Source organism: Raphanus sativus, chromosome 7, assembly GCF_000801105.2.
Source record: "Raphanus sativus cultivar WK10039 chromosome 7, ASM80110v3, whole genome shotgun sequence".
Taxonomy (NCBI): domain Eukaryota; kingdom Viridiplantae; phylum Streptophyta; class Magnoliopsida; order Brassicales; family Brassicaceae; genus Raphanus; species Raphanus sativus.
Window position 1 is genome coordinate 6,863,398 of NC_079517.1, and position 13,756 is coordinate 6,877,153.

Genomic DNA, 13,756 nt, shown 5'->3' on the forward strand with positions numbered 1-13,756 from the left:
GCCCAAAACAGACAATATCATAATGAGCGAGGGATTGGACATCTGGTGACGGACGTCTGACTCTAGTTGAGCGTCTGGCCTCCAGCACGGGCATCCGGTCTGGCTCTAGTAAAACGTCTGGCCCAGGAGTGCGTCTGGTCCGTCACAACACATCCCAAGTTTAATAGAGTATAAGTGATACATAACTTCTCTAAATAAAATCGCTGGCCTCTGAGCAAGCTGCAAGGAGACTGGCGAAACTTCGTAAACAAATTTCTACAAGCTTTCAAGGCCGAAGGGAAAGTGTGGAACTTTCCACACGGACATACCAACACTATTAATAGATCATCAGAATCAGATACACAAATAACATAAGTAACAACCACAATCACTCCTCCACACTGAAACAAATGAGAGCAATACATAAACAAACACAAACATGATTACATCTTTGCAAAATATGAAACAAACACTAAGTGACTCAACCTTGTACACGTTTAGGGTTTAGCCCTCTTGTCTTTCTTGTCTTCCCCACAAATAGATCCTTGGACTTGATTAAACCAGGAAGACAACCAATGACTGTCACAAACGGAAACTGAGCCACTGACTCTTTTCTTCCTAATGATACAATGGCCATCTCTGATCCAGGCTTGTAAGTCGACATCTTCTTCTTCTTCTTCTTTTCCCCACCAGACATCATTGCCTTTATGTTCTTCACTGCCACATTAGCATGCATCTCCGCTATATATCCTTGTTTCATCTCCTATCATTAGAACAAAATCATATATAACCAAAACAAGATAATATGTAGAAAAAAAACTGAATAATGTTATACAGGTATATTAGTGATATCTCCAATGGCGAATACATTCTCTCGACCCTTAATCCTCAAGTGCTCATCGACCATGACCCTCCCTTTACCGTCCAAGCTATCTTCTAAAGCGGTTCCATTGAGCCATTGAGAAGACAGAGGCTTTCCAACGCAGAGGAAATGGCAATCTGCGTGTATTGTTTCACCTCTTGAAGTCTTGTACGTTTTGTTTCCATCTGAAGCTGAGTTGAAATCCACCGATTGGTTCAGTATCACTTCTACTTTCTTGGACTTTAACCATTCAAATGCTTTGTCAGCAGCTTTCTCTCCAATAAACTCGAGCAGTCTTGGTCCTTTGTGCACCAATGTGACTTTCTTCTCCGGAAAATCGACTGCGATCTCCGCAGCTAGCTCCACACCAGACGGTCCTCCACCAACAATCAGAACTGATTTAGAAGATCTGATCTTCTCATATTCTGCAACCAAAGATACATTCTTCATTAGTCTGAATCTTAAGTTTCATTACAAGCATTGACCAAATGATGATGATCAGGCCCATATCTAAGATTTTGGAGATTAAATATATATTTTTTTATTTTTTTATTTTTTATAAAAAAATATTCCTCCTTTTTAATATAACTAGTTTAGATTTGGGCATAGATTAAGAAAATAATTAATTTTTTTACATTTTCTAAACAAAAACATCATTATTTAATTGTTTACCTAACCATAATCCAACCACTAATAAAATGAAATATATAAAAAATGGAGAGAGTGTTAATTTATAATTTGGGAGTCTATGCAAATGTAAAAAACTTCAAAAATTTTGGAGGTGGATGCAACGTTTCATTAAGCTGTGACCAGATCCGACTCTGATCATAATAATTTTACCTGTTTGGTATTGTGAGAGCTTCTCTTGTCTGGTTTTGGGGAGCAAGTCGTTGTGACCTGTCGCGATCACTAGATAATCATATCCAATCACATCTCCATCTGCTGTCATTACATCAGTCTCCGTGATGTCGACCACCGGAGAAGTAACAACACGGCCTTTCTTGAAGTAGTTCTTGTGGTTGATAACTGTTCTCTCCGCAAAGGAAGGCTCCACCATCGATCTCAAGCTCGCCCATGTGATCTCAAAGTACTCCTTTCTGAACAATTTCAACAATAACTTGAGCTTGTGATTGATGATGATGATGATCTGAGATTAAAGTCTGTGTGTTTAAGAACTTACGGATCGATGAGGGTGACATCAGCATCGAACTGAAGCAACTTCGCGGCTAGGGAGCCGGCGATTCCGCCGCCGATCACCACCACCCTTCTTCCTTGTTTAGACTCAGATTCTATCCCTGCCATTTTAGTGATTCAGGCTCGAATGATCTTCTTCTTCTACAACTTCTTGTTTGCGCTATGTTTTCTTTTTGTTCTTTAAATCGAATCCAAGAGTCATTTATATATACAGAAAAAGAGTAGAAAGATTGTCAGAGAGGAAAAGGTAATACGTGTTTAGTGACTTCAGAGGAGCTGAAGAATCTCTCATTTGAAGCTTCCTTTGCGCTTACGTCATCGAATGCGTCAATGGCGGCAGAACGATATTTCCAATTTTCCTTCCGTGAGAGAATCTTTGGGCCTTTGACTTTTTTTCTTATTGGGCCGATGACAGACCTATTCATACACTTTTCAATTGACGCATAAATATTATCTAATAAATATTTTTAAACATAAAATATATACATATCCAAAATATTATTTTATGTTTCATAAAAGTATTAGAAAATACTTAACTTTATTTTCTGTATATTTATTTTCATAAATAATATATTATTATATAATAAAATTAATTTATTTAATAACATGCGGTTCATCCGCAATCGAACCGGTAATTCGGTGATCCGGAAAGTCATTAAATTCAATATCCGGATCGAATTTTTAAAAAATTGCTTTCAGCCTATTTGTATACTCAAAGATAGGGTTTATCTGTCGTTGCATCTTCTCTTATGGAGATCAATGATACTCACGTTGATAAATAAATAAAAGCAACAACCAAATTTATAATTATTTATTATTTAAAAGTTTGTTATCACCGCATAAAAACTGATTATATGATTTTTCTTATATCTAAATGATGATTTTCTTTAACTAATTCAATTATAATTGTGGTTACGATATTCTACTCAGGCATATCGTAGATTCGTAACAAACTTTCTTTATTCGCGCAGGCATTTTTATGGAAAAGATATATTAACTCTTAGATAGTCTCTATAATTAATGATAAACAACACCATCAGCATCAATCTTCTCTCTTAAACCAACAAAAACTATATGGATTCCCAAACCACATTCGGGTCTTCCTCCGACACTAGTCGTCGTGGCTGGTGGTCACGACCAATAGTTACAATACCAGCAAGTAATGATCGTGACCCCACTTTCAAGGAATCTGCGGTTGTATATTCACCCTTGCTCGCCGGCTTATCCACAACCGTCGCCATATTCTTGATCTTGTCATTCATCGACAAAGCTCACCCTCACCCGAAATTCTCCATCCAATCCGTCGCTGTCTCTCATTCTACTGCCACATGTCACGTCGACTTCCTCGTAAAAAATCCTAGCTCGAGATATTCTATATATTACGACACTGGTGATGCTTCTCTGAGGCTCGGTCATATAAACATCGATGTTTTTAACGTCACTCGTAAACGTAATTACAGAGACCACACGGCTTTCTCGTTGGACTTCACTGCTGGAGAGGTAAATGGAACCGACGTTGGTTCCCGAGAGCTTCATATCAAACTCGGGGGGAAGCACAAGCGTTGCGTAGCTTGTGATGAAGCTGGGCATTTTGATGTAATATGTCAAAATTTGACCCGAAGCCATGAAAATACTAAGAAGATTAAATGTCAATCATATTTTACACGTTTACAGAAGTTTGTTTAAATTAAGTTGAGCTTTTAGTTTCTTTATCTCCCTGTTTTATTTTATTTGTTTTATAGGTAATTGGTCTATGAAGTTTTATTTGTTCTTCTTTCCTACGTTATGGAGTAAGATTTTATGCGTATTTATCTAATAAATAGTGATATATATACATATATATATATATCACTTATTTTGCAGTTATATATATATTCTTCATAACCGTATCTATAAAATGCTTGATTTATTCGAGCCAAAAAAATAAAATAGGGTTAATTACTGCACAAACGAACTATATCACATAAAGAGTATAACTTGTTAATATTATAAATAAAGCAAACACTCATATAAAAAGTTCTGAAAACAAATATTAATTCTCTGATTTGTTGCTTAATACATTAGTAAATAGAAACAAATATGCTACATCGGTAAATAAAATAGTACACTACATAGAAAGAGAAATACTTTGCTACTCACTATTGTATTTAGCAAACAAAAAAAAAGATCTTTATATTTTTCATGGATTCGTTATGAAATACAAAATGATAGTTTATATGATGAGAAATCTGTACAAAATTGTAATCTTAGGTGGTTGTATGTATTTTCAAACTACAACCCGATGGAACATCTATGTAAACATTAACAAAATGGAACTGTTACACTGGTAAAGAAACAAGGGTATGATATTACGGAAAGTAAAACAAATAGCATGACCATTTTTGTTAATTTCATATGTTTTTGATCGAGTTATCTCATCTAAAATTTCAATAAATATATACAGTTCTAATTTCCTCTGTTTTTTCTGTCAATACAGTTGTAACTTCCTAAGTAGTTCTGATCTCAGTTTTTCCAAAAAGTAGTTCGGATTTTCTTTTGACCATAGTATCTTGCTTTCCGTAAAATATTTTTATAAAAAATAACCAACTAGATAAACAACAACTTCCCGTAGATTTGCTTGCGGATCTTTTATCAACAAAAGATATATTACGATATTAATATAAAAAAACAACATTTAATATACTTATCAAAACCTTAACTCAGTTAATCATTCCATAGAGATTTAAAATCATCATGGCTATTTCTCAATGTACCTCTTGTAGACGCATTCCCCAATATTGCCAATGCGGCCGGCAAGCATCCACCACCACATCCGCCCACCCCTACCATCCGCCCTTTGAGATTACTCCAGTTCGTTACTGTGCTTGCTACTCATGTTGGAGTATTGTATTCGTCCTTGTCTTTTTTCTCTTTTCAGGAAAATTTTTCTGCGATGATGGCTGTTACTTGGAGCTCTTTTCACATTCTGTCTCCGTCTCAAACGCAAAGGTAAATGCAAACATCTCAACCGCTGATTGGAGAATCGGTTTGGTTGCGAGGAGTCCGGTCACTGGCTGCGAAATATCTTTCCATGCAATCAAGTCTCGTCTCCTTCGCGGAGACGAGGTTGTGTCCGAGACATCTCCGTCGTTGGATGACTTCGGACAGCTTGTTACCTCAGAAGAAAACGATGGACCGATCACAAGTGTTGATTTCAAAGCGGTTGTAACGCCGGGAATTATAGGCGAAGTGGTTAGAGGTTACCGGGTGGAGATTGCTGCCGGAGTGAGTTCTGGTTTCTTGATGGTGGTGTGCGACGATCTACCGGTTAAATTCACGGCGGATCCAGCGGGAAATGTTATTGGATCATTACTAGGAAATATGAAACGGTGTGACTTTGTATACGGAGATAACTTGAATATTCGTGTTTAGATCTTAAACTGTTAATCCTCCGCGATCATGAATCTTTGATCTCTATCTACAAGTTATTGGCTTTATGTTATTTGTATTTTTATTTGTTATTTTAGTGATCCTCTATCTCTAGAAATTTTTTAACAGTGTGTTGTTGTATAGTTGTCGCCAGCGACTGCAATTGCTCGTCTTTTCCGTATTTCTATTGCCGCTGCAAATTGCAGCGTCTCCTACTCACGCATTACGTGTCGCTAGCATCCAATTATTGCATCTTCTAATTCTCTAATTTTATTGGTTGCTGAATTGTCATTAAAATTCCTTTGCATTTTCTGATCGATTTTGTTGACGCAGCACGTTCCGGAAACGTACAGTTTTCAGTGTTGCCGTTTGTGCTGTTTCCTTTCTTCCTTCATAACTTCTCTATTGTTTAATATTATTCATTTATTTTTTCTTTTCCATTAAAAAAAACACAATTCTATAACCTATTTTGCTAAAGATCAAAAACCAGCTTTTAAATAGAAAATCTTTTAGCAAACAAAAAAATTAAAAACCAGCAAATTTTACTAGCTAACATAATAATTTATCAAAAAATAACGCAGAAGATTTTTTTTTATAAAATTGCCTTTCGTAAAAATTAATATAATTTGGCTATAGGGTTTTTTAGTATTTAAGAGGATGAGTGAAATTAGAGTTTAGGGTTATTTAGTGGGGGATTAAGGTTTAAGAGTTGGAGTAATTCAGTTTCTTTTTTCTCTTTGTAAAATGAATGTTATTTTTGTAGATTTTTTTGGATAATCTTTTATGATAAACTTTAAGAAGATGTTATTTTAGATATTTCCCCAAAGATCAATCACAAAAATAAAATAATAAGAAAAATATTTTGAGTAAGAAAGAAAAAAACAAATTTAAAAGATAATTCCTGCTTGAAGCCTTATAATAGCTCAATAACTAGCAAAAATATACTGAGGCACGGTGCTAGCTGAAGTTTCTCCCAGGCACGGTGCTCGAGGCACAAACCAGATCTAATTCTCCTCGGCGCCGGCATCGGCTCATCTCGCCGGCGCTGGGTCCTCTGACGATACTACCATTCTCAATCACTCTCGTGGTTCCGTTTCACTGTTCTATGTATTGTTTTTCTGTTCGTGTTAGTTGGATGGTGGGAAGAAGGCAAACCCGACAGATGTTAAGACGGAGACGAGGACTCTTCGTTGCACTTCTTCTGGTGGCCCTCTCTTGCCAACTAGTCCTTCCTCCAGTGATGAGTCGAGAGGATTCTCTCGCCGTCGCTATACGTCGGTCGTTGGGTTCAAACTCCGACGTATTTTCCTCTGTTCGCCGTCAGACAAGTCACGATGTGCACTATGTCCAAGCAGTTCAATCGTTTTCGGAGCATCGATGTCAACTGACGAGCTCAAGCCTCTCGTCTCCGGCGAGACTTGAGTCCCACAAACCACCGCGGGTTGCTCCTATTCTTCAAACCGGCGTCAGATCTAGAAGTTTCACGGGTACAGATCCGGAGGTTCTACCGGGCTCGGTCCTCCTTCGTTCATCCTCCTCTTTTGAGGAGAAACTGTTACCACCATTAGCTTCCTCGGTCTTGTTACCGAGCGTTTGCTTCAGATTCCTCATCGGTTTGTTATCTTGCGTAGCGGTCTCTACGGGACCTGAAGATACAATCGGGATTACTTTGGTTTTTCTCGTAGATGAGGTATGGATCTCAACGTCACATTATGTGACTATTCTCCAGCTATCTGACTTTATCGTGAAGGCTACCTCGACGCATTCAAGCACCGTCTCGAATTCGCTGTCATCTTCGGTTGAAGACCTATCTTGCTTAGTTTATATATGTGTTGTATGCTATGTTTATGGCTATAGAGGATGGATAATTCCCTCTATCTATTGTAGTGTTGAAGTTTGAGTATGAATGAAAGAAAGTCTGTGATCAAAAAAAAAACTAGCAAAAATATAGCTATGAGCCTATGAGTTAGATTCCTTTCAACTTTTTGAAAGACGATTGGCATTTAATCTTGTCATAACCGAGGGTGAGATCCTGACACGTGATATAGAAATGTCCACAAGCATCTTCTCCCAATAAATGTTGTTTCATCCTCGCACTAAGTTTCATGTCCAGTTCGAAAGCCCTAGTAACGTCGGTTTGATTACCCTCCGTAGCTAAATCGACCGAGAAACTCGTGTGCCCAGGTGAACGACGCGTGTGTGAGGTCTTCAAAACGGCTGTGTTCAAGAAACCTAGCTTGGCGTACACGCCATCCGCGTCGTAGTAGACATGGCATGTCGACCTCGGGTGGTTCACGAGAAAATCGACGTGCCAGATGGCGGCGGCGGAAGAGGGAGAAGAAACGGAGATAGATTCCACGGAGAAACTGACGTTGCAAGGACGAAGTGCGTTGGGGAAGAACATGATAACGAAGACGATGGTGCAAAAGAGCACGCTGGTCAAGAGGCCGTGACAAAAGGCATTAATGGCCGATTTTTCTTTTTTTGTGGAAACCTCATGTCCAACAGATGACGACTGTAATTGAGTCCTCCTCCTTAAGGGAAGAGGAGGATCAGTTTCTCTGGTCACTATCTCCGGCAAGCTATTAGCCATTTTCTTTCGTTCTTTTGTGTGTGGGAGAATATATAGAACGAATGATTTAATGTGATCTTAAAATATATTAGTCATTAAAATTTATATTATAAGTACCAGGAAATGGTTGGCTATAATTTTTTCTGATAGTTTAATTATAAGTTATCCTGTTGTGGCTTTTAATTTTTGTGTAGATATGAGACTTTGTTATGATTTTCTGGAGATTATCATGAGAGATAGAATCAAAGTTGAACTAAATTCCAGTCATCAAAATAAAAAAAAATTCTTGTTAGATCATTAATTTTCCTATTTCTTTTATTAGATTATACTTTTTGATAAGGTTGATATACGGTTTCAGATTTTTCAAAGTACGGATCTAGACTGAATACAGTATCAGAAGATTTCTTTAAATAACTTGTAGATATGTGAATATCACATTATTCTTTGGAAAAAAATCTCGTTTATTTGTCCAGACTTATAGCTAGATATTTAACCATAAACTAACTAAGCATTTTCACTAATTTTTGTTTTACTAAATGGCTAGGGCTATTTGTTCCTCCTGTGGCCTACGGAGCCAACACTGCCAATGTCGCCTGGAAGTTTCAACCGCCGGAAACACAAACGGTGATGACGTAGAAAGAGCGTCCAAGCTTTCTCGAGCCTCCTTTTGCAGAATCTACCTCGTCACCGCTATCACGGTCTCAGGATTCTGTATTTCCGTTTTCTTTTGGGTCCAAGCCTTAACCTACGCCCGACCTAGCTGTCACTTGGAGGTCTTAGTCGACTCATTCTCCATCTCAAACGTTTCGAACGCAACCGCAGATTGGAACGTTAGTTTTGTCACGAGGAGCCCAGGTAACAACTGCAAAGTCTCTCTCCATACCATTAAAGCGCGTCTCATCCGCGGTGGCAATCTTATCTCCGAGTCATTCACTCCGGATTATTTCGGGAAACTCGTCAAAGGACAAATGAACGAACCGCTTTCGTATGCCGTTTTCAAAATGGTTGCAACAACGACCCAAGTAAACGGTTTGGTATGGGATCTTCGGGTCAATGTCGTATCTAGATTTTATGTCAGCGGTTTGTCATATCCGGATCAAGGTTTCTTGAACGTGAATTGCGACGGCATACCGGTGAATTTTACGGTGGATTCGACCGGAAGTGTGAAGGGGTCGTTGCTCGGACGTATGAGGCCCTGTGAGTATCTGGTACGGAGTAATTATACGGACACAACCTTTTAGAACTAGTTTTTCTTTCTCCGATCATCCGTCTATATTCTCCTTTTACGAGTTCTATTGGCTTTGATTAGGGTTAGTTGTTTTGTTTTCTTCGTTAAAAAATAAAAAGGTGTTTTGATATCCAGAATCATTTTAAGATAAGATGAGATTATACACACGGTTGTGTTATAAATTTTTTATTACGCCCAAATATTTACACCCAATGCATCAAATATTTTGGAACTTGCATGGGATTTGGAGCTATGCAAAGAGGATGTGTACTGTATCTAAGGACTATCTTGTAATTAGCTAGTACATATCCTTTTGTCATTTGTCAACAGTGAATTAATCAACATTCACATTTAATGCCATGAATAAGTTCTATCTATCTATAGGCATCTAAAGCTTCCATAATTCGTTCCAAAATATTTTATAATCGACACTCACATAATTTATACCATGTACTGTACTATCTTTTTTCCTTGAGCAACTACCATGATACTATCTTTTATATATATTTCAAACAAATTATAAAATGTAGTTGAACATAAAAAGCATACCTTTTATTCGTAATAGTTCAAAAGAGGAAAGCGTATATTGTTATGCGATCTATAATGAATGTAAATATGAAATTTCAATAAACTAGCTATAAGTATTGCTAAATCCTTACCAAAAATAAAGAGAAACGATAATTAATGATGGACTAAAAACAGCTTTTCCGAATTTCTCACAAAGTTTAAAATAACCATATATATTTAAAGAGTCCAGACTTTAGGTTTTTGACAATTTGATAATGTGGTTACAAAATGGAAACATAGGATATGCTTAATAAATTGTTTCGCGGAAAAGGATTAATTGAAAATGACGATATATTTCATTAACATTAATTACAAAGGCTTCATCTCACACAATAAGTAGCCCTCAAAACTCCATTACGGCTTAGTCCAATCTCTTCACCCACCAAACAACACATCTCTCTCTCTCTAACCAAAACTTGAACGCAACCAAACGCTACAATGACGGAAAAAAAGTGCGAGTTCCACTACCGCAAATTTGCGGAGGCGGCAACGAGCCGCGTATTGTACGTATTTCTAGGCCTGGTCGCTACGGTTGCTGTTGTGATTTTCTTGGTATGGGCCATACTTCATCCGCACAAACCGCGTTTTGTCCTGCAAGACGTTACCATTTACGAGTTTAACATCTCACAACCTAATTTTCTCAGTTCAAATCTCCAAGTCACTCTCTCTTCTCGCAACCCAAACGACAAGATCGGAGTTTTCTACGACCGCCTCGACATATATGCCTCGTACCGCAACCAAGAGGTAGCGTCTTCTGTTTTAATGCAATCTTTTGTGTGTCTATTATCTATATATTATTAGTTGCTAAGGAACGACCAATGAGATTATATCGAATTTTCACAATTTACTTAACAAAAAAAAAACAGAATTTTCACAATTTAGTAAATGTGTTAATATTGTTTTTCTATAATTTAGGAAATTATATTTACATAAATTATTGTAAAGTTTTGGTGTCATAGGTGATTGTTTCAGTTGCCTAAGTCCAGAACCGTCTATTAATGGATCAGCAAAATGTATTATATTTTCACGTTAATCCGCAAAACATGAGACACCTTAGAGTATGTTTTATTAATTAGGTGACTTTCGCGAATCTGTTGCCGGAAACGTATCAAGGACATCTGGAAGTGACAGTGTGGTCGCCGGTTCTGATTGGATCCGCCGTGCCAGTGGAGCCTTACCTGTCTCCAGCACTGAACGAAGACATAAACGCCGGGATGGTGCTTCTAAACATCAAGATCGACGGTTGCGTTAAGTGGAAAGTAGGCTCGTGGGTATCTGGATGTTATCGGCTCCTCGTTAACTGTCCGGCGTTCATTCCCTTCTCCGGCCAGTTAGTCGGCGCCGGTCCGGCGATCAAGGACCAGCTTGCTCAGCAATGTGCTGTTGACGTATGAAAAAAAGAAGAGGAATACTTTTTTAGACGAATAAAGGAGTTAAAGGTATGTTAGAGCACTTTACTGCTAATTATTCTTTTAAGATTGTTCAAAGAATGATTATTTTCTTAATTAAAATTTTGATAATTTTGAACTATATACTTTCCAATTAAATACCCCACGTCAAATTTATTTATCACCCGGGTTTTAGCATATTCATAATATATAGAAATAATTGATCAACAAAAATATAGAAATAATTGATCACATGAATATTATCATTAATTAGGTGACATTTTGACTCTGCAGCTTGCACAAGAACTGCCAGGATTGCGCAAAGCTTACAAGGGTGGTTTTATTTTTTAGTTGGATATAAGAGGCACATGAAAACGACTATGTAGCTACTGGATATTTGTGGAATGATTTTTTATTTTATTTTTAAAGTTAGTTAAACAAGTAATTTAAAGCTCATGAAGAATAGTAGGTATAGCCCTTTTTCAAAAAAAAGAAAAGAATCGTAGCTATATTTATCTCCAATATATAGATTGTATTGGATTGGAAATGGTTATTGTACCGAAGGTTTCTTTTAGGATCATGTTTCATGGAAAGGAAAATCATACAGAGTTTACATTGTACTAAATTTAAATATCAGTTCTTTCACTTTTTGTTGTTGTTTTGGATCAATTGTTATGTATATGTCATCGTCACATAATGTTAGTGATATTTGCACGCCTTAGGATATATGTAGCGTGAAACACAATACTTCTTACTTGTCCCTTTTAGTTACATTTTTTCTTTTGTGTGAAATTTTAAAAGTTAATTTTTTTAAAAAAGTTTAGTGTACACAAAAAGAAATTCGATAACTTTAGCTCATCAACAAACTTCTTACTAACACTTACACCAAAAAAAAAAAGACTTCTTACTTGCCGCGTGCTACTGTTGATTTAATCACGTTTGTGAATTGTGAGTAACCAACCTACGCATACACTTGTAAAAACGTGAGAGCTAATGGGCTTTTAAGAAGTTGGGCCTAACCAATAAAACAACATTCAGTTCTGTGTAAAGCCCACACATCTTAACGCAATATTTGTTCGACGAGGCCGTCTGGGTTACTTCTGTTCTCTGGATTAGAGCTAGTGGACAAAGAGAAGACAAGACTCTCTCTTGTGTCTGGTCGGAAATTCTTCAACTTCCACTATCGATTTCTGGATGTTTTCTCTCTAATTGAAAGGTAAACTGTTTAAATTTTCTGTGTTGCTTACTTTTACCTGTTCTTTGAGATTCCCGGTTCTTTGATCAAGCTACGATTAAATCTGCTTGCTAGGTTTTAAATTATCGCTGATTGGACTGTTTAGGACCTTGTTTTCGTACATATTAACAGAAATGAAAGAGCTGTCTTTAACTTGTGGATCACTAATACCATGTGATCTTGTTCAATGCAATCTATTTGAAATTTATAAGCTTTTTCAAAAACAAGATAGTTCTTGATGATTCTGATTTCGTTGTAAAGAAACGACAATTCCATTGATGTTGTTTTTAACCCTGAATTGCATCCTGCTAAAAGGTTGTGTGATAATACTCTATATAGGCCAAGTTATTTTTAATTGGTAGTTTTCAAGATGGGGAACAAAGCTACAACAACGGTGAAAGAAGAACGGGTAGAGATCCACTTGAAGGTTGCACCTTCGTTAGACAGGGCTTTTGTGCGTTGGCTTGCAAGAGATCTACAGAGAGTTCAAGGATTCAAACCGAAGAACACTCGTGCCATCACACCTCCGGATAACTACATCGAGTTCATGAGGTTGAATGGATCGCTTGATGTGGATTTGGATGACCCTGATCTTGCACATTTGTTCAAGTAAAACAAAAAAAAAAAGGTTCTTTCTTTTTCAGTGTCTTAGCGTCCCTGTTGATTACTCATAATTGAGCTTGTGTTTAAAAAAAGAAAAGGGATATAAAAGTGTCTGCAATGTGCATTCAGCTGTCTTGGTTTGTTTAACAAGTGTTTCTTATTAAGCTGTCTTGGTTTGTTTAAATCCACATAACATGTTCATTATATCTATCATTTCCAAAAGTTCCATGAGCTGGTTTTAATTTGGACATTTTATCAAGTCAAAAGCCAAAACATATACTTTCTGGGACAACATGTCAGTAGTGTTCATCTGCTTTGTTTCTTGGTTAGCCTATCACTTTTTATTAATAAAGTTTGACGAAATTAAGATCAATTCAAACTAGATGGGGTGATTCGTGGTTTAACCCCAGTCAGACGGGGTGTAATCAATAAAAAAATGTTGATTCATAAATCAAACCAAAATATTGGTATATTAATGAAACCTACAATGGTTACAGAACCTATAGTTCTTATACTCCTATTACATAACTCATATTCTCATTTTATCTATGTTTATGAATATGATTAGAAAAATGTATATGCTTGATAGTAGATTTTTACGATAACTGATCACGTTTAACGCGTGTAAATGGATGCGATAATTCGATGATAATTGGCTTCATTAAATTACACTTGAACAAAAAGAACCTTTTTAAAAAATTTATAAAACCGGAAATTCAAT

The 13,756-nt window shown here is 36.8% G+C and overlaps 6 protein-coding genes across 8 annotated transcripts; 4 read left to right on the forward strand and 2 right to left on the reverse strand.

The window, feature by feature from the left end:
* Window positions 1-346: 346 nt before the first annotated feature.
* LOC108816881 (uncharacterized) lies at window positions 347-2,288 on the reverse strand. 2 transcript variants are annotated; one of them, XM_018589444.2, is made up of 4 exons: window positions 2,022-2,288; window positions 1,682-1,938; window positions 848-1,266; window positions 347-742 (listed from the first exon to the last, which is right to left on the reverse strand). In XM_018589444.2, the coding sequence occupies exons 1-4, from the start codon at window positions 2,141-2,143 to the stop codon at window positions 461-463; spliced, it is 1,080 nt and encodes a 359-aa protein (XP_018444946.1). In that variant the 5' UTR covers window positions 2,144-2,288; the 3' UTR covers window positions 347-460. The 2 variants fall into 2 exon arrangements, with proteins under 2 accessions (XP_018444946.1, XP_018444945.1); XM_018589443.2 differs by having other exon boundaries at window positions 815-1,266; window positions 2,022-2,286.
* A 729-nt stretch (window positions 2,289-3,017) lies between these two features.
* Window positions 3,018-5,563, forward strand: LOC108816542 (uncharacterized). Its single transcript, XM_018589112.2, has 2 exons — window positions 3,018-3,631; window positions 4,988-5,563. Exons 1-2 carry the CDS (start codon window positions 3,110-3,112, stop codon window positions 5,444-5,446), a joined length of 981 nt encoding a protein of 326 aa, XP_018444614.1. The 5' UTR covers window positions 3,018-3,109; the 3' UTR covers window positions 5,447-5,563.
* Window positions 5,564-7,380: 1,817 nt separating this feature from the next.
* Window positions 7,381-8,097, reverse strand: LOC108815101 (uncharacterized). Its single transcript, XM_018587760.2, has one exon. It carries the CDS (start codon window positions 8,034-8,036, stop codon window positions 7,410-7,412), a length of 627 nt encoding a protein of 208 aa, XP_018443262.1. The 5' UTR covers window positions 8,037-8,097; the 3' UTR covers window positions 7,381-7,409.
* Window positions 8,098-8,316: 219 nt separating this feature from the next.
* Window positions 8,317-9,443, forward strand: LOC108817555 (uncharacterized). Its single transcript, XM_018590275.2, has one exon. It carries the CDS (start codon window positions 8,552-8,554, stop codon window positions 9,254-9,256), a length of 705 nt encoding a protein of 234 aa, XP_018445777.1. The 5' UTR covers window positions 8,317-8,551; the 3' UTR covers window positions 9,257-9,443.
* A 710-nt stretch (window positions 9,444-10,153) lies between these two features.
* LOC108816325 (NDR1/HIN1-like protein 12) lies at window positions 10,154-11,846 on the forward strand. The gene is made up of 3 exons (XM_018588904.2): window positions 10,154-10,554; window positions 10,887-11,249; window positions 11,493-11,846. Exons 1-2 carry the CDS (start codon window positions 10,249-10,251, stop codon window positions 11,202-11,204), a joined length of 624 nt encoding a protein of 207 aa, XP_018444406.1. The 5' UTR covers window positions 10,154-10,248; the 3' UTR covers window positions 11,205-11,249; window positions 11,493-11,846.
* Window positions 11,847-12,259: 413 nt separating this feature from the next.
* Window positions 12,260-13,266, forward strand: LOC108817561 (uncharacterized). 2 transcript variants are annotated; one of them, XM_018590283.2, is made up of 2 exons: window positions 12,260-12,414; window positions 12,772-13,266. In XM_018590283.2, the coding sequence occupies exon 2, from the start codon at window positions 12,803-12,805 to the stop codon at window positions 13,043-13,045; it is 243 nt and encodes an 80-aa protein (XP_018445785.1). In that variant the 5' UTR covers window positions 12,260-12,414; window positions 12,772-12,802; the 3' UTR covers window positions 13,046-13,266. The 2 variants fall into 2 exon arrangements, with proteins under 2 accessions (XP_018445785.1, XP_018445787.1); XM_018590285.2 differs by having other exon boundaries at window positions 12,271-12,414; window positions 12,795-13,266.
* Window positions 13,267-13,756: the final 490 nt, after the last annotated feature.